The sequence below is a fragment of the Chiloscyllium plagiosum genome, chromosome 17 (assembly GCF_004010195.1).
Source record: "Chiloscyllium plagiosum isolate BGI_BamShark_2017 chromosome 17, ASM401019v2, whole genome shotgun sequence".
Lineage (NCBI taxonomy): Eukaryota > Metazoa > Chordata > Chondrichthyes > Orectolobiformes > Hemiscylliidae > Chiloscyllium > Chiloscyllium plagiosum.
This window is the reverse complement of record NC_057726.1, coordinates 28,646,098-28,666,480: the sequence shown is the minus strand read 5'-3', so window position 1 is coordinate 28,666,480 and position 20,383 is coordinate 28,646,098. Positions and strand designations below refer to the sequence as shown.

At 39.7% G+C, this 20,383-nt stretch overlaps 1 protein-coding gene across 1 annotated transcript in view; it reads right to left on the bottom strand.

Annotated features, from left to right (window-relative positions):
• Positions 1-20,383, bottom strand: part of piezo1 (piezo-type mechanosensitive ion channel component 1) — a 263,867-nt gene that overhangs the window by 102,390 nt on the left and 141,094 nt on the right. The window contains exons 10-18 of the mRNA XM_043707516.1: positions 19,448-19,540; positions 16,576-16,672; positions 12,537-12,643; positions 10,894-11,154; positions 7,760-7,865; positions 4,879-5,054; positions 4,415-4,563; positions 2,419-2,592; positions 1,961-1,993 (exon numbers count right to left, since the gene is read on the bottom strand). Coding sequence (XP_043563451.1) covers positions 1,961-1,993; positions 2,419-2,592; positions 4,415-4,563; positions 4,879-5,054; positions 7,760-7,865; positions 10,894-11,154; positions 12,537-12,643; positions 16,576-16,672; positions 19,448-19,540 — 1,196 coding nt within the window. The remainder of the gene's footprint in view (positions 1-1,960; positions 1,994-2,418; positions 2,593-4,414; positions 4,564-4,878; positions 5,055-7,759; positions 7,866-10,893; positions 11,155-12,536; positions 12,644-16,575; positions 16,673-19,447; positions 19,541-20,383) is intronic.

The window sequence follows — 20,383 nt, the reverse complement described above, 5'->3', positions numbered from 1 at the left end:
AAATGTCTAATTTCAGAGGTGAGACAAAATCTGTTCTTTATAAGTTGTTGAATCAAGTGCCATGGTTAATACTAATATCACTTCAGAGATGATGGTGCTATAACTTTATTAAACCACATTTTATTGAACAACAACCATTATTCAATTCTATGTGATCCACTGAGCCTTACTATCATTTTATTCTATTACTGAGGAAGAAATATGACATAATTTATCTAGGCTCAGAGAGAAAAGGTCAAAGCTTTCCTACTGGCTCATTAGGTTCAAACAATGAGAAGTTAAACCATACACACAAGGAGAATACTGAGTTTGCCCCAGTGCCTGCAACAAATGAACTGATGTCAAGCTGGTCAGCAGAATTTGATAGTGGTGCTCTGAATTGTGCAGAGGGTAAATCAAGCAGGACGATTATATATAAGCCATACTGGCCATTCTGCTGCAAATATTGAACTATCGAGTTGAGTAAGGACGAAAGAGGGCTAGGCAGTGCTCCCCACAGTTGAATAGCCAACAATATCAGGGATCAAACACAAAAATTTAAGGAAGACCAGTGCCCAGGGAACTGCTCCACAGCAAAGTCATCAGGAATGAAGGGAAATTTGGCACTAAGAAAATAAAAAGAATTCTGGTGCACCAGAAACTGTTTATTCCTCCTGAGATTTTCTTTCTAACATTTTACTGTCTCAGATGCTTGCAAAGGCAATGGCAAGCGCAGTGGTCTTGCTTATGGGGACCAGAGGCTTTTCAATATCTCACACCGAGGATGCTATTCTTTATATGTGTATCTAAACAATGAATGTTATTGATTGGCTCAGCACAAAGGTCATCTTAGTGAAAGCTGATCATTTTCTATCACATGCAATGACAGTCAATGTGCTAATACTAATCTCTCTGTCACTGGAAATGCTCAACACTTGGATAAGACTAGCTTTTTTACAATAACGTATAAGATTGTACCATGTCTCGGGGAAGAATGAATAAAATCCATCCTCTACTTTTATAAGAATGTAGATTGAAAGATAACAGTGAAGAGATGCTCCTTGTGGCTTGTTACTATTATTTTATCTGGTTACTACAGGTAACAGGGAACAACATGCACCTGAACTGCTAATATTTTGATAGCACACAACCACTGCAGAATTGATCTTGTGAAACATACAAATGATTTCCTGTGAAGACATTTTATGAAATGAATTTACTCGAGAGAAATATATACTGCACGTCAGTATTACAGTAGCTAGTAGCTAGTTTAGAAAGGATTGACATTCATAAACGTAGCAAAATAGAGCTGTAGCAAAATCTATCCTAGATTCAGCCCTTTCAGCCTGCTCCTCCATTAGATCATGGCTGACCAAGCACAACTGAAATACTTTGTTAGTTCACAAGGTGCCAGATGTTCTGCTTCTAATAAAAGCAAAAGACAGTGGATGCTGGAAATGTGAAATGCGCAATGAAAATGCTGGAGAAATTCAGTGAAGAGAGAAACAAAGATACTCCACTTCTAAGGGCTTCTTGAATTGGCTGCTGAGAACTAGGGTTCTCTGGAAAGATTTGTAATGTAGAAATAAGTTATTCATGTTAAAGCTGTGTTTCTATCTAAACTTACAGAAGCCGATGACCAACTCTGAAATTCAATACATCTACTATTACATTTACTAACTGGAAAATGGGGTTTGTGACAGTTGTGTAGCTAAGGTTGAGCTGAGATGCAGAATCAGCCTTCTTTCCAAGTCACAATGTCATTGCAAGTTCAGGCATAGGAGAGGGGGTAGGGAAAGAATCAAGGTTTGATCATCAATTAGTTGAACCAGTGAATATTGAAAAAAAACATTTGGAGAAAAAGCAGACACGCCCTCACAGTGCAGGTATATATAGGCATAGAAATGACATTTGTCAAAGTTAAAACACAGTAATGAAAGAAGAGATATGCCAAAATGTATACGTAAATAAGGATACTTACTCCTGGGAGGGCTCTGCTAAACTTTCTTTCAACCTGTTAATGGAAAGTAAGCAAATGTTAAATTAAAATTAAACTATTTAAAATTAATATCATTAAGTCAAACAATGAAATTTGATGAATGCTCCAAGCTGCAATTATATATACACAAAAGGACTTAAGCCTGAATGGAACTGAGCTTTCCAACAGATCTGGGGTGAGACAAATAATTCTCTTGTTTGAGAGAAACTAGATCGTTCAGCTCTGTCACTCAGTATGTTCATGGATGATCCCCTATGTCAATACCATATTCCCATTTTATCCCCCAATCCCTTGACTTTAAAATAAACAAAAAAATAAAATGTAAAAAATATTTGAACAAGTTCTATAACTGTCAAATTGAAATTGGTGTCCAAATGATTTTTATTAAAGATATTTGTATTATTAAGTTTGCATCTATCCTAGATACCTATGAATCTTACCGGTGCAATGGCCCTTTGCCCTTTACAGGAACATGTTCCAGATCAGTAATCTGCATGAAACGACAGTGGAAGTAATGCAGTTGTAGAATACAGGCCAGCAGGAAAAAGGCAGGGATCAGAATGCTGGAGAAGAGCTCACTGACACTGAATTGCTCCAATCCCATGTCAGCTAACCTGCATTTTGAAAGAACAATATGCAACTGTTAAGCTGACAAATAAGAACCTAAATAAAGAGATAGTCTTTGTTTGGATACCTTGAAGTTTGACATGAATGGGAACCATTTGCCCATCTTATGCTCTCCAGAACAGCATACCCAATTAGGTAAAAACAATGACTGCAGATGCTGGAAACCAGAATCTAGATCAGAGTGGTGCTAGAAAAACACAGCGGTTCAGGCAGCATCCAAGGAGCAGGAAAATCGACGTTTTGAGCAAAAGCCCTTCATCAGGAATAGAGGCAGAGTGCCTGCAGGGTGGAGAGATAAATGAGAGGAGGGTGGGGGTGGGGAGAAAGTAGCATAGAGTACAATAGGTGAATGGGGGTGGGGATGGAGGTGATAGGTCAGGGAGGAGGGTGGAGTGGATAGGTGGAAAGGAAGATAGGCAGATAGGACAAGTCATGGGGACAGTGCTGAGCTGGAAGTTTGGAACTGGGGTGAGGTGGGGGAAGGGGAAATGAGGAAACTGGTGAAGTCCACATTGATGCCCTGGGGTTGAAGTGTTCTGAGGCGGAAGATGAGGCGTTTCCCAATTACCCATGTCCAGATAGCTTGAACAAAGTTGGCAGAGTTGGGGGTCCAGAGTTCCTAGTGGGTCCCACAGGAAGTTAACCAACTAAATTCCTGTAGCTACTCAGCCTCAATTGCTAGAGTGCTCCTTGATACTCATTCAGCCATGGCCACTAATCTATTGGGGAACTGACTGGCACAGTTCTCTGGTGTTGATGGGAATAGTCTGATATCTTCAGCAAATAATAAAATCAGTTGGTTTTTCAACCTCTTTGGAGAGCTCTGGATCTGCCTATTATAGTACGTTCACTGAGTTTGCCACAGAGGTGGCCTCAGTTTTATCCTTATAATGTTAGATATTATAATACTCTTGCTCAGAAAGTAACCTTACTTTCTACTCCCCCTTCCCTCCAAAGTAAATAGTTATTAGTTGGCTATGTGCAACAAAGAATTATTTTATTAATTATTAAGTTTGTCTGACAGAACCCACTGAATGATCCATAAACATATTTGAAAAAAATCTTTAAAACTGCAGAGCTTTTTTTTCCGTGCACACACATAATTAGCATATTGTACTGAAGTGGGAGATGGCATGGGGCAGGGTGACACCAGGCACACAGACACACAAGATGGCCGCTGAGCTATAAGTTGACCACTTGACACACAAGATGGCTGCTGGACGACAATATGGAGAGAGACAGCACAGCAAACACAGGATGCCAGCACAATACACTCACAACCTAATTGATTAGTTTAAGGCAGGTGTGGGAGAGAATACACATGAGTAACGTATACTGCCCACTGAAGTGTCTGGGTCCAGCCAACACCTTTGATAGAAATGCTAACAGTTTGATACAGACTCAATACAAATTGCAGCAACCGCCCTTTGCAGAAAGAGTGATTAGCATCCATTACTACAGCAATGGACTTCTGTGCAGACATTGAAACTGACAATGTCTGCACTGAAACTGACAACGATCATGCTGAAATTAACAAAGGCTGTGCTGGAAGACTCACAGCTGACCACTGTGTTGTTGGTGTCTTTCTCTCCCCAGAGCTCTGGTATTTTCTTCTGCAATAAACTCTGTCATTGAACTCCAACTCTGACTCTGAGGTTGGTGGTTTTCTCAACAACAATACATAACATCATCTTTGTAAATATTTCAATATTTATTATTCAAGATTTATTATTTTGACAGATTTCTACTGTATGGTAAAGCCAAGGTAAGCAAAACATATGTATTTGCAAGAATTAAAAATAAACATACTGTTCATCTGTTAATCCTGTGAAATTTTTCCAGTACTGTGGGAATTCATCAAACTGAAAAGTGTAAACTGAAATGAGGACCAGCATTGTATATGCAACGACCAACCACCAGAATACCTTCAGCAGCTTACGCCATATAAAGTAACAGACCTATAAAATCAACAGGAAAAATAAGACATCAGCAATCAACAGTCCCTTTTTAGAATATTTTTTTAAATCAGTCTGTGATCAAAAATTAATAGATAGGAGAGTAATCTCACTTCATGCTGTCCTACACATAGACCAACTCTAGTCACAGTTAAGCATATCAAGTTGCTCCACAAGTTTGTATGTATTATACCATACACATATATTAGCCTTTACATCTGTTGCATAGCCATATATTTTCTTAATTACCTCCATTTAGCAATTACTGTAGAGTTACTGTTGTTACGATTGACTAGCATTTGACTATTATATTCTCACCTGGTAGAATGAAAGGCAAAGTAGAAACAGGAACATATAAACTATTTTATACACAACTATTCTTCCAGTAAAACTGACAACGAAGAACATCCCTCCACAAACATAAATCCAATACTTTGCTTGAAAACTCATTATTAGCTCTCCAAGTGCTTTCAATACTTCATTCTTCTTTTGACCTGCAACATGAAAAGAATAAAAAAGGAAAATGTGAACATTGCAGAGTTCAAACATTTGTATATCTGTGTTGAACTGAAAACATGTAGACATATAAAAGATAGGACACTCTGGAGGCAGGAAGCATGTTTCCGCTGATGGGTGAGTCCCGAACTAGAGAACACAGTTTAAAAATAAGGGGTAGGCCACTTAGAACAGAGTTGAGGAGAAACTTCTTCACCCAGAGAGTGGTGGGTGTATGGAATGCTCTGTCCCAGAAGGCAGTGGAGGCCAAGTCTCTGGATACTTTCAAGAAAGCGTTGGATAGCGCTCTTAAGGATAGTGGAATCAAGGGTTATGGGGATATGGCAGGAACAGGATACTGACTGAGGATGATCAGCCATGATCATAATGAATGGTGGAGCTGGCTCGAAGGGCAGAATGGCCTACTCCTGCACCTATCGTCTATAGGAGCAGTAATGAAAAAAAATTCAGAAATTTAATTTAAACTTTCCTTGACTCGAGATGGTATGCTCTCAAATTTAATCTTCATGGTTGAATTTTTTGCTCCATTTACTACTTACAAAGGAAGTACTTCTGGAACTTTGTAAATCACTTGCCATTGAGGCAGTAGGCAGCCTGAACTAAACCCTGGGAAATTATTGTGGACCATTGGTAAGTTCATAATTTCATGGTCCAACAACCAAACTGTCCAATGTCAATAAATTGGGAAGTTGAGTGAGAAAGGCAAACTACATTTTCTGAAGAATTAAAACTAAAAAAATACAGTAGTGCTTTCGAGATGATGTTGTAACAATAACATTGTCTAATGTTAGTGATGGCCTGCAGGATTGATCACCTACTCCTGAACCTTTGAGTTTCATCTCAGTCATTGAAGGAAGTCAGAGTCTCATCACAGAGGAAATAGAAACATGCCCCATTGATCATGTGATTCTTCTTACATATGATAAGAAACAAAAAAGACTGTGGCAAGATTTGAGCTCAACTTGTTTGGAAACAGGTTTTAAAAAGCACTGTATTTCAGAAGACTAAAAGATTAGGAGGATTTAAACTAGTAAGGTTGGGTGTGGGGGCAGTGGGTATAGGTGGGACCCAGGGAGATAGTGAAGAGAAAGATCAATCTGAGACTGGTACTGTTGTTAGGAAAGGGAGCAAGTCAAACAGTCAGGGTAGGCAGGAACAAAGCAGAGAACAAGGTAGGACTGATAAATTTAACTGCATTTATTTCAAGCTATCAAGAAATAAATGCAGTTAAATTTATCAGTCCTACCTTGTGACAATCTTGCATTTATTTCAATGCAAGAAGCCTAACAAGGAAGGCAGATGAACTGAGGATGCAGGTGAGTTCCACATTCTAAACATTCGAAGAATTTTTTTTTCATTTCCCTATTGAATGTTTAAGTAGTTCTGTTGTATTTACAATGTCTAGCTTCAGATTGTCCCACAAGGTTCTCTCCACAACTATCCCGCTGAGCTCTCTTTTTTTTCCTTTCCAAAGAAAGCACCAACATCTTCAATCTCTCCTGATATCATCCTTACAGTTTTACCAGTGTTTTCTTTAATAATTACAGCCCAGAATTGTACACTGTACTCGAGTTGCAAGCTGACAAGAGTTCTATATAAACTTAACATAAATTTATCCCATTTTGAATTTTATATACATAGAAATAAATTCTGGTACTTGATTTGCATTTTAATTGTTTTCTTGACCTCCAAAGTTGCTTTTGATTACTTTTTTTTCACAAATATACAGGCAAATAATCGAAAGTCATTCGGTCATCTGTTTTGCCTCAGTTTTAGGTGTCACTGTAGTTGATAATTATCCAGCACACTGAGGTAAAGTCTGAGATTTGAGTCTTTAATCTTTTGGGAACAGATTAAAGCACATTAATCATCATCTTATTACTTAATCAAAAATAAATTGAATCTACAAATTATAAGCAGCTTGGCTGCAAACAATCAGTTTTGATTTTGCATGGCATGTCAGCTCCAAACCTCAATGTCTGAATCTTGTTCCACATTTTATCCAACATAAATCTTCTTTATGTTGACAGATTTATGTCATGTACTTTGTAAAAAAATTACATTACTTAATCAGCTGCTGGGTTTTGGCTGAAGGCGAAAGAGTTTCCAATTCTGACATCTACAGTTAGGTGCAACAGGTGCCGAATAGCCTCATGTGGCCGTATTTAGTCATTTTCACAATCAGGCTCTAGGACTGAGGGGCCCTCTTGTGGTGCAGTGGTAGGGCTCCTACCCCTGGACAGAGAGGCTTAGGTTCAAGTCCCATCTGCTCTAGAGGTGTGTAATGATATCTGTGAACAGGTTATTTTGAAATATTGCTCAGGCTCTAGGACTGGACAAAATCTGAATCTGTTAGGCCAGTTTAAATAATTAGTAGACATTAAATTAGTCATAAACTTCAGGAGCTGTATTACATAGCTGATAGAAACCAAATGATTATTTACACAACTTATTTGCATCCTTTAGGATTTGACACAGGGCTGCACCACATTTTGAAACAGTCTGTACCATGTAAATTTAAATGACCTTTTCTAACCCAGCCTCATTAACCAGTTGATCATAATACTCAAGTCAGTAGCTTTGCTAATATAGACAGATTAATTTAACCAAAATGTTTCTCATAGGAATTGCACTCACTTGGTGAGGTATAAACATCTTGGTTGATAGTATATTTGTCACTCACCTGCCTCATCCACAGTTACTTCATTCAGTGGGACATCTTTCTGCTTCAAGCATTTTTCTTTTACAAATTGACGCAACAAGATCCAGAAGGTGAGTGTGTACAGAAGCTGGTGATAAAAGAAAGCGTAAGTAGCTGGTTTTCACAGCTGCAGCTGTAGGAGATGATCATTTGTTGGATAGACGCAGAACAAATTTAAAAATATTCTTGTACAAGCTAGTAAGAGTTCACATCTTTCAAAATCACAGTATTGTAATTTTCATTTTCTGATTATGTCCAAATTCAGTCCATTTGGTAGTCAAAGTATTCATATAAGAATATTGCATTTTTAATTCAAAATGCAAAGTTCAACGAGATCACACAGCAGATTTTTAAAGAGTCAAATGGTCTATTTTTCATAAAGTATATACTATAAACCATGGGCTACAAATATACATCTATGAAATACATGTATCATGAGGTGTGGTACTAAAGCATGCAATTCAGCAGTATCCAGTACTGATTCCTGGTCTGCGCTGAAGCACAGGCTGTACCGGACGTTGGTGAGGTCTCTTCTGGAGTACTGTGCCCAGTTTTGGTGGCCCTGGTATCGGAAGGATATTATTAGGCTAGAGGGATTTCAGAGAGAATTATCAGGCTGTTGCTGGGAATGGAGTGCTGAAGTTATAAGGAAAGGCCAGATAGACTGGGACTTTTTTCACTGGAACACAGGAGTTTGAGAGGTGATATATAAAATCAGGAGTATAGATAAGGTGAATGGCCGGTGTCTTTTTCCTGGGGTGGGAGATTTCAAAACAAGAGGGCATATTTTTAAGGTGAGAGGAGAAAGATTTAAAAAAGACATGAGGGTTTTTTTCCACACAGAGAATGGTTCATATGTGGAATGAACTTTCAGAGGAAATGGTGAATGTGGGTACAATTACAACATTTAAAAGACATTTGGATAAGTACATGAATAAGAAATGTTTGGATGGATACAGGCAAAGAGCAGGCAGGTGGGACGAGTTTAGTTTGGGATTATGGTTGGCATGGACTGGTTGGATCGAATGGTCTGTTTCCATACTGTATGGCTCTAAGCATTGTAATCACCTGCTGAGAATTTGAATTAAAAGGAAAAGAAAGAAATTGCCCTCCTTCCAATCACCATCCAATGACTAGTGTTGAAAATCATTGAGTGAAGGGAAGATAAGGTTTAGCTGGCTGTAATAAAACAGTTTGATAATCACTATCCAGCTAACATACAGTAATTTAGGTAAATGTCTAAAGGCTTCCTGAGACTTGTGGATTATGCCGAAGGCGGAATCAGCTTCAGAACATTGAAGAAAAGTGTGGTGGGCATGTTTTGCTAAAGCCAAGCTTTTTATTCACCATTTTTGCTTTCTCAATCAACAACAACTGGCATTTGTTTAGCTTGTTAAACAAGAGAGAAAAATGCACTTTGGAAGCATAAGATCAAAACAGACAATTAGTCAATAAGGAAACAAAAAAAGCTAGGTTGAAGAGTTGAGTTTGAAAGAAATTTCGAAATTCGAAGTGAGGAAGATGACCAGCACAAGGGTTTAAGGAGAGAACTGTAGAACATGAGGCCCAAGGGGCTGATTGATGAGAAGGGACTCAAGGCTGCACAAGCACCCAGAGCCAGAGGAATGAAGAACTCTGGAGGAAGGGGCTGCAGGTAGATCGAGATAAGGAGAGGGAAGTCTTAAGGCATTAGAAAAGATTTGAGGCATTGGAAAACAGGACATGATAAATGTCAGTAAGAATAGCAGTTGAAAGCAAAATAGCACTTATTGCAAAGTGGGACAGAGACAGCAGAGTTTGAATGAGCTGAACAATATAAAGGGTCGAGGTTAAAAGGCTAGGAGGCAGAGTATTGCAAAGGTAAAATCTGGAGAATGCAAAAACTGGGATGAAGTGTCAAAAACAGGTGAAATAAGAAAGGTTTGAAGGCAAGAAATGCAAAGTAGTTGTTATGTTGGAGAGCATATGAGTCTTAAAGCTCAGCTCAGGAGTGACTTCAAGGTTGAAGCGTTGAATGGGCAGTTCAGCTTAAAACAATGGGCATAAGATTAGAATTTGTGGTGAAGTATAAAGTGTGTAGTAGGAGACAAGCACAACAGCCTTTATTAAATCAAGAAATTGCATCTCATCATTGACTCGGGGGGTGGAGTAGTAAGACAAGTGATGGCATTCAGTTGAGTAACATCTGGACATTGGTCCTAAGTCTGAATCACAGGGTGTCAAAGAACATCTTATTGATGAGGAGGCGGAAAGGGACTCCAGATGTTGTGTTAATTATGGTGTTGAATATAAGAGATGGAATGTTAAAGAGGGTGGCTGCAAGAATGGGTAAGCACTTTATTTGATTACGAGCATTAAATGGAGGAAAAGGTTTTAGGAGAACAGAAGGTCAGTGGCTTCAGTGCAAAGTGGATGAAGGAGCTGAAATGGAAACATATCACCGAGGATGAATGGTCACCCAGTAGTGAGGCTAATGAAAGATGATAACGGAGAGAAATGCAGGTGTAATTTGATAGCAAGGGGACTTGGGGGGAAGTCATGACCAACAGAGTGAAAGAGGTAGAATATGGAAACAGGAAGGAGGAAGAAAAGATACCACAAGACAACAGGTGGAAAGGCCAGGGTGTGGCTTGGTATTAAAGACGACATGGATGACGGGTACCATAGTCTGGTGAGGAAGCTTCAGCAAAGGGTAAAGTCTATGCATGGATGAGCCAAGTCCAGTGAAAGCCAAAGAAGCAGTATCTTCCACTTCAACGTTCCAAGGGCCTTGTTGAACAGGTGAGTGGATAGTTTGGAGGGAATTGTGAAGAAGGTCAGTGACTGATTCCCTGGCAGAACCAAGGAAGGTAGGGTTGAACAGTGAAGATGGTTGGAGAGTAAATGTTCAGAATGGGACAGTTAACAGAAGAGGAAAGCTGGGCAGCTGATGTTGGTGATGGTAATGAGATAACAATAGGTGCCTAGAAGGACCTTCATACTCAAGAGAGATACAAAAGGGATTCAAGGGGATTTAAAATTTAGACTGATAGTGTCACTCTTGCATGTATATTAGTGCCACAGTAAGTTTTACAAAAAAATTACTATTTCAGTGTTAAGACTTATTTGAAACTGACCACTACACCCAGGCGTAGACAGTGATGCTCCAGATGGACTAATCCAAGCTGAGTGAGAAGCATAAACCCAATTTTGGTTGGCAGTTCCTCTGTCAGGTCCATTCCCCAGATATACTGCAAGCTGCACAGTATGATCCCATACAGCAGAATGAATGGTGAACACAGCATTGCCAAGTGCCGCCGACTTCGCACAATCCAGATAAGGCAAGCCCAAATTAGAAGGACAAAGGTCAACCAGCTGTGGAATGTAATACTCCAGACCTAGAAAGAGAAGATTTTCAAAATTACAAAGAAATCACACAAGTAACTAAGTCTTAATTAAAAACTACTTTCAGAATTGGCTCACAAATTAAAGAATTTCATTTATATATAATGTTGGATATCATGGTTCCCAATACGGTTTGGAAAGTGGGTGAGGAGGGGTGCTGTGGGTGGCCTATCTCACACACCCCAAACCTGTCTGCAAGTTTATGGAATATGGTGGTAGTCTCAGGCAATGTGCCTGTCCTTGGGCCTAATGAGATCATTCAATAATAACCACTTCCAGTCCTCATCTCTTCCAAACTGGTATTTTACAGTCAGCAAGGGGGATGTCTTCCCCATGTAGGAAGTCTTTAGCTGTAGGTACATGAGTTGGTGTTGGGCAAGGGTTATGGAGCGGGAGCCTGCTCTGTTGGTCACCTGGGATTATGGGAAACAATCTCCCCACCAGGCCATCAACTAACTTTAAACCATATTATCAGTTTGACCCAGTCCTCTACCCTCCATCAGCAAGATTTCAGCCTCCACACTTACCTGAGCTCCTGAGTGTAGTTGGAGTTCCTGTAGTTCCAGCAGCAGCAACACAGCCACTCTGGCACTGCTAGGGTTACAGTCGGATTTTATGAGCAGAGGTACTAGCTTTTGGAGCACCACTCCTTCATCAGGTCGTTGAAGGAGCATCGCTCCGAAAGCTAGTGCTTCCAATTAAACCTGTTGGACTATAACCTGGTGTTTTGTGATTTTTAACTTTGAACACCCCAGTCCAACACCAGCATCTCCAAATTATGAGTCGAGGAATCACCTTAAAACTGCTATGGGGCAGCTGCTGGGATCACAGGCAAGTTCTCCCTCTCTGCTGCACCCTGGATGTGTTGGCAGATGTGGTGGGGATTGTGATGGGCCATAAAATTCAGCCTGTATTTCCTCTACTTATATTAAATAACTGTAATGTGTTGTACACCAACTTAAACATTCCAAAACATAACATGCAGGAGACCATGCCAACACAGGCCAGTACTTACGCGGGCAGTATGTCATATTAATACCAACCACCCTGGAATTTCCAGCTTTTCATTTGTTTTAAAGAAGGAAAGCCCTGCTTATCAATGACGAGCAATAGCTTGTTTAGTGCTGATGACAGATTGTGCACAATCTCTTTGTATCCGGTCAGTAGGGTTCAAGTGAGTTGAGGCTAGAATGGTGAATGATAAATTGTAAAGAGAGGAGAGAGATGAAAAGTGGCTATCCAAAGTAGGGGGTGAGGTGAAGAGTGGAATTTGATACTGGTAGATTTTTAAGTTCAGGCGCTGTAAACTTTATCATAACATGGTAGCTCAGCAATGCCACAGTCAAAATAGCAGAAAGAACCAGGTTTTGCTTACCATCATGACAATCAGTGCACAGATGTAGCTTTGTTGCATGATGAGATGTCCCACGTCACAGAGTGGTGACTGAGACTTTCTAGGTTTGGATGTGGTATTGTCACTGACTGCAACAGAAAAAGAAAAACAAATATGTGAAGATTCTTTTAGTTTAAATTCAATTTATTTAAACTACACAAGTAAACAATTCAGGCAAATTGTAGAAAAAGTGATGAAAAATAATTCTTGATCCATGGTCATCCCCCATTTCTAGAAAGTACACTGCTTGTCAATCAGTAATGGTTTTGATAAACTGCTACTTAAATTCTGCATTTCTGTTAACTCACTTTTTAGATTAGAATCAGTCTAAACATTATGGCACAGACAGGGAACACAGGGGGCTAACACCTTCGACATCTTAACATCTTATCTGAGCTGACACTAATTGTTACAATTAACCTGAGAATGTAACTTTTAAAAATGTTTTGTGATTTACATATGAAAGAAATGAATCTATCATGGTCAGTCCAATAAATGAGAGACTTAACAAACAATCAAAGTATTTTTCAATGTTTAATTTCAGTTACATTACACTGTAAACTTTTGCTATAAATTCTGTGTCTTACAATTGTGTATTTCACAACCGCCTGATGAAGGAGCAGGGCTCTGAAAGCTAGTGCTTCCAATTAAACCTGTTGGACTATAACCTGGTGTTGTGTGATTTTTAATTCACAAACAATGCCTCTGATTTTCCAGGAACCACTTAACACTTCCATCAACTGGTCACATAAATTACTGGAATACTATGGATAATTATGTCAATTCCAGCAAATAAATTCCAACTTAACAATTGTGGATTAAATAAATAAAATATCAAAAACAGAAAACATGCAAAATTTAAGTAATCAGCTAATAATCACAATAAATATGTGTGATAGAAAAGATTTAACAAAAATCATTGTAGTCTAAAGTGACTATTTTTCAAAGGGAATGCAATTCAGTGGTGGCATTTAAATGATGGAAAGTGAATACTGGAAAAATCATTACTGTCTGGATAACATTCATTTTGGAAATGTTTCCAATTTTTTTTGGAATGCGTCATAAATATTCATCTGTAGAAGACTTGTGCTCATTCCATTAAGCACAATGGATCCTTTTGAAAGAATTACTTTCATTTATCAGAGCAGGAATCAAAATTACAAAAAAGTAAAGATTGAATTTTGATTCAAAATACAGGACTAACAGCTTTTTTTTTAGGTTGAGACCTGAAACTGTGGTTTGGTTTGTACCATCAGGTTCATGAAACCACTGTGGGCAGGCTCACTATCCAGGAGGTGACAGGAGCGACTGCCAACACTATGGCAGCTCACCTTCTCCCACTATTGGCTTCTTCTCCTTTTGCTGTGCTTTCAGTTCTGTTCCCTGAAATTTATATTTGACTTAGAAATGTACAAAAAGTATATCTGATAAAAGACACATTTTGTCAAAATCCTACATCTATACTGCATTCGGAGAGTGCTGATTGGTTGATGAGTGGAATCTGATTGCTACAGGTGTCACAAAGAACATAGAACAGTACAGCGCTGGAACAGGCCCTTTGGCCCAACATGTCTGTGCCAACCCATGTTGCCACACTAAACTAATCCAATCTGCCTGCATGTGGTCTGTACTCTATTCTCTCCCTGGTCATGTGTTGAAGTGCCTTTTTGACCATAAGACATAGGAGTGGAAGTAAGGCCATTCGGCCCATCAAGTCCATTGCTAGATTCTCTGCTTCTATCAGGAATCTGCTATCTTCTAACTGCTTCTATTCCCTCATTCCTGATGAAGGGCTTTTGCCTGACCTGCTGTGCTTTTCCAACACCACTCTAATCTTGACTGATCTCCAGCATCTGCAGTCCTCACTTGCGCCTCTCTGCTTCGATCACCTCCCCGGCAGTGTATTCCAGGCACCTACCACCCTCTGTGTAAAAACTTCCATTGCACATCTCATTTTAAACTTTTTCCCTTTTACCTTAAACCTGGTGTTTGACATTTTGATTCCGTGAAAAAGACTTCGACTATCAATCCTATCCATACCTCTTATAATTTTTTTACGTCAACTTGGTCACCCCTCAGCCTCCAACCCTTCAGCAAAAACAATTCAAGTTTGTCTAACATTTCCTTGTACCTAATGCACTCCAATCTAGGCAACAATCTGCCAGTTTTTTTCTTCACCCTCTCCAAAGGTTCCATATCTTTCCTTTAATATGATGACCAGAACTGCACACAACATTCCAAATGTGGCGTAACTAAAGTTTAATACAGTTGCAACATAACTTGCCAACTTTTTCACTCAATGCTCTGACGGAAGGCAAACATGTGTATGCCTTTTTTGCCACCTTATCCACTTATGTTGCCGCTTTCAAGAAGCCATACACTTGCACCTCAAGATCCCTCTGTATATCAACGCTGCTAAGAATCCTGCGATTTACTATATACTTTCCTCTTGCATTTGACCTCCCAAAATACATTATTTCACACCTGACTAGATTAAATTCCAACTACTATTTTTCCATCCAACTTTCCAGCTGGTCTGTATCCTGCTGTATCCTTTTAACACCTTCATCAACTACAACTCCACCAATTTTCATGCGATGTTGCTATGGGTAATGTATACATTAATGCTGATTGACAGTTAACAGCCAGCCTCTGTTAAATTTTAAACCAGGCAGTTTGACTCTGATTAGTCCAGGCACTGCCCTGACAAATTAACCAGGGAATAGTTATCACCTATTTTGTTGAGTTGAGAGAGGTGCAGTGCATGTAGATATTCTTTCTGCTTGTGTACTAACATAGTGGTTAGCACTGCTGCCTCACAGCGTCAGAACCCGGGTTCAATTCCTGCCTCAGGCAACTCTCTGTGTGGAGTTTGCACATTCTCCCCGTGTCTACGTGGGTTTCCTCCGGGTGCTCCGGTTTCCTTCTACAGTCCAAAAATGTGCAGGTTAGGTGAATTGACCATGGTAAATTGCCCGTAGTGTTAGGTGAAGGGGTAAATGTAGGGGAATGGGTATGAGTGGTTTGCTCTTCGGAGGGTCGGTGTGGACTTGTTGGACCGAAGGGCCTGTTTCCACACTGTAAGTAATCTAATCTAATCATAACGTAATCTAATATGTAGCATCAGTACACATCTAAACCTAGTCATCACAGATAGTCCCTCAAAACAATGATGAAATTGCCCAGCCTAATTTGTCTGTCCTCAATGTGCGAATCCCAAAGCCTCTGAGCAGAGAGAAGAGTGAGCCCTTAGGGAAGGGTAAGGTTAGATTTGAGCCAGGATTCATCTGTCTCTCTTGACACACTTCCATTGCATATCTTCAGCAAGGTTTATGTATTATGTATAGAGTCAGTATTTTGGCTTGTTGGATGAGGCCCTGTCATTTGATGCAGTTTGTAGCAAGTTCTTCCTATGCACCAATGTCAATTTGTCTCCTCCAATGAAGTTTCTGAGTCTACTTTAAACATTATCTGCTCTCCTTGAGATCATATGCCATTCTCAAATTGTGAAAAGTCCATTTGCTTTAGAAACCGATTGTTCAGCATGCAGCTGCAGTGTCCTGATCAGTGGTGCTGATTTCTCATGAGCAATGCCTGAGTTTGCTCACCTGGTTTTCTAAGTGGTTTCCTTGCTGGTGGAAATTGTCCAGTTTCAGAGATTGCCTTTGGTTTGTGACCAAGTTGCATTACATTTACAAATGTGCTGCCAACAGCAGCATTGCAGTCTCAAGTCTTTCTGCTGTTATGATCCCCTGGCAATGCTAACTGCCTGAAGCACCTTGACTTGGGGTCATCTGCACCCTTCGTTATTTTCACCGGAATCAAGGAATGCATTCTTCAGCTAATCTCATTTCTGTATTCTATACTTACATTAATAATAGATTCTTTAAAAATATATTGACCAGCTAGAAAAAAAAACGCAGCAGCCTTCACTAGTGCTAAATGCTTTGTTTTGATTGCATTAATTGGCCACAATTGTCATGCCAGCATCACAAGTGGTCTACGTCAAATGTGAACTTACAAGATTCAGCTGCATCTGGTTGGCTTGATCCGCTAATGATATGTAGTGAGTAATTGTCTCCTTCGTCATGATCGCCATTGGCAGGTTGCAGCATGGGCTGGAAAACATCATTAAGAGTTTAGGTCAGTAATCAGTGAGGGTTGTTTTTAAGCACCATATTGGAGAATTTGCACACACTATAGTATTAACCAGCAAAATATTTTCACATACTAAGATTCTCAACATTTTAAACTCTGGAACTCAGCCAGAGGAGGTGCCAAACATAAACAGGGCATATTTCACGCAGGGAGGGCAAAATAAAATTACAACAATCACAGCTATAAACAGAAATATGAGGAATACCCTTATATGGGTAGTATGTGTGGAGAGAAAGAGAGAGAGGAAGAGCAAGAGAAAAAGAGAATTCATGTTTCAAGTCAGTGGACTTTCACCCACTGCAATGTTTAATTTTACAAAAATTAGAGGATGCTTTCAGATATTTGCAAGAGGCAGAGGTCTGGAAGGAAGGTGCATGCCCACACCTTGACGAGTAATTGGCTATGAAGCCAGATTTAAAGCAGAGGTAATTTAAAATTACAACTCACAAAATATATTATTGATTTTTCTTAGTCATTTGGTCATGATAAAGTTTTTTTTATTATATGCACAGACACCAGCCCTTCACTAAACATGACTATGTTCATTTCTATACAGATTATGAGATGCATTATTGCAACAAATGCTGGATTCTGCATTTGGCCAAAACATTCAACAAAAATCCGACTTTTTCCTCACTTTAAGGAAATGGATGCCCTCGGATTACAATAATTGGGTGACTGCATTGCGCAACAATAAAAAGTCCAGACATCCAAGATTTGATCAGCAAAAATCTGCCATTAAATCCCAGTTGCATATAATGTCATGAAGATTAATGGAAAGCCAAAGGACTGGGAAGCTTTAAAACATAAGGAGGGAGAAGGTGAAAAATGAAGGCAAGCAGCTAGTAATTTAAAACAGTTTTTTTTTAGATATATAAAAAGGTAAGAGAAAGGCAAGAGTAGACATTTGACCACTGGAAAATGAAGCTGCAGAAGTTGTTATGGGGAACAAAGAAGTACTGGAGGAATGGAATAGGTACTTTGCACTAATTTTCACAGTGTAGCAGTAGCAAACTTGAATTTAAAAACATTCAAGCAGCAGAAGGGAATGTAGGGCCATCACTAAGGAGAAGGTGAAGGGAATGAAAGGTCTGAAGATGAATAAATCACCTGGACCAGATGGAATGCACCCCAGAGTTCTGAAGGAGATAGCTGAGGATGTTGTGGAGGCATGAGTGACCTTACAGGAATCACTGGAGTCAGGGTGGATGCCAGAGTACTGCAAATGTAAACCTCTGTTTAAGGAGGAAGGGAGACAGAAGACAGGAAGTATAGGCTGGTTAGCTTGATCTCATTCATTAATAAGTTCTTTTTAAATAGCTCATTATGAAGGATGATATTGCAGAGTACTCGGAAATGCATGGTTAAAATAGGGCTGAGTCAGCACAGCTTCGTCAAGGGAAGATCATGTCTGACAATTCTGATGGAATTCTTCAAGGAAGTATTGAGCAAGTTAAATAAAGGACAGCCAGTGAATGTGATCTATTTGGATTTCCAGAAGGCCTTTTAGAAGATGTCACACAGGAGGCTGCTAAATGAGATAAGATCCCATTCTGTTAGGGGCAAGGAGAGTGGCTGACTGGTAGAAGGTAGAGAGTGGGCATAAAGGTCTTTTTCAGGGTGGCAGTCATTGACTAGTGAAATTCTGCAGAGATCAGCGTTGGGACCATAATTATTTTCATTATAAATTAACAATCTGGAAGAAGGAACTGAGGGCATTGTTGCTAAGTTTGCAGATGACACAACATAAATGGAGGGAGAGATAATGTTGAGAAAGTGGGGACGCTGCAGAAAAACTTGGAAAGACTAGGGTAGAGGGCAAAGAAGTGACAGATGGAATACAACGTGGGCAAGTGTGCGGTTATACACTGTGGTAGCAAGAATACAGGCATAGATTATTTTTCAAATAGGGTTAGGCTTGGGAGTCCTAGTTCAGGATTCTCATAAGGTTAACATGCAGGTTCAGTTGGCAGTTAGGAAGATAAATGAAATGTTACCATTTGTTTCAAGATGCCTAGAATACAACAGCAGGGACGTACAGCTCAGGCTGTAAAAGGCTCTGGTCAAATCGAGTTTGGAATATTGAGATCAGTCTGGGCTCTATGTCTAAAGAAGGATGTGCTAGCATTGGAGGGGGTTCAGAGGAGGTTTACAATAATGATCCCAGAAATGCAGGGCTTGTCATGAGTGGTTGAGGACTCTGAGTCTGTAGTAGATGGAGTTTAAAAGGATGAGTGGGGGAGGGGGAGGGGATCTCATTGAAACTTGCAGAATCCTCATAAGCTCAGACAGAGTGGACATGTAGAAAATGTTTCCACTAGTAGGAGAGACTAGGGTTTGAGGGCACAGCCTCAAAGTGAAGGGATGATCTTTCGAACTGATACAAGGAGGAATTTCTTTAGCCGGTGAGTGGTGAATCTGTGGAACACGTTGCTGCAGAGGGCTGTGGAGACTATGGAGTGTGTTTAAGACAGAGATAGATAGGTTCTTGATTAGCAAGGGGTTCAGGGGTTATGGAGAGAAGGCAGGGGAATGGCATTGAGAAATATATCAGCCACGATTGAATGGTGGAACACACTTGATGGGCGAATTTCTGGGGTGTACTGACTTTTCACCTATTTGGAGTGGTTATCAACATGTGAAGATAGCCACTGGATAACACATTAAAGGATCACATCTATTTCTGATTTCTATTTAATGATACTTTTATTGAATTTGTGCTTGGCATTACTTACTTTAGCTTCATCTTCAGATTCATCCTGTTTCATTGACCAAGGCTCCATGTTTGTTAGTTCAACTTCTTCTCCATTTTTCTGTTTTCCATCATTCTGAAAATATTCAAAAGTATAGATGCTCATACAAATCAATAGTTGTCATTTACTTTACAAACCTATTGAGGAATGACAGCTATCAGCAGAATGTGGAAAGGAGAGTTGATGCACTGACGATGTCCGCATTTGTTCAATGATAAACATCACACAACACCAGGTTATAGTCCAACAGGTTTATTTCGAATCACTAGCTTTCAAAATGCTGCTTCTTCATTGGTTAGTTAGAGAAGCAGCACTTCAAAAGCTAGTGCCTCCAAATAGTCCTGTTGGACTATAACCTGGTGTCGTGTGATTTTTAACTTTGTCCACTCTAGTCCAACACCAGCACCTCCACATCATTTGTTCAATGAGGTCTCCGTGCTGATGGAGAATGGCTGGTCAACTGCAGACAAACAATTTGGGTTTGTGGGTGGTTTAGGGGAAATGTATTGAGAGTTACTGTTCCCATATCTCTTTTACTTGTCTGTATTCTGGAGCAGGGGCCTCATTTCACTAGCAACAGTGGAGTTCACTGCTTTCTTTTTAAAACCCAGGCATCTATTAACTCCTCCTTTCCTTCCCACTCTTTCAGTGTGAATGGCAAATTTACTCAAGATAACAGTACTACTCTAAGTAATGCCAGGTACTGTCTTTAAGGGGTTACTCACTTACAGATGGACTTCTGGATTTCTGAGCCAGTTCATTGTTCACAGTCTATCATGTCCCTTGCAGAGTAATAAAATATACTTTTGCATATAAAATCAAGTTATCAGAACACTTGAGTATTCTTTTTAAACAGTAATCAACACTTGTACTTCTGGGAAATAACTGACCACAAGCTGCTGTTAGAGGTGCCCAGAA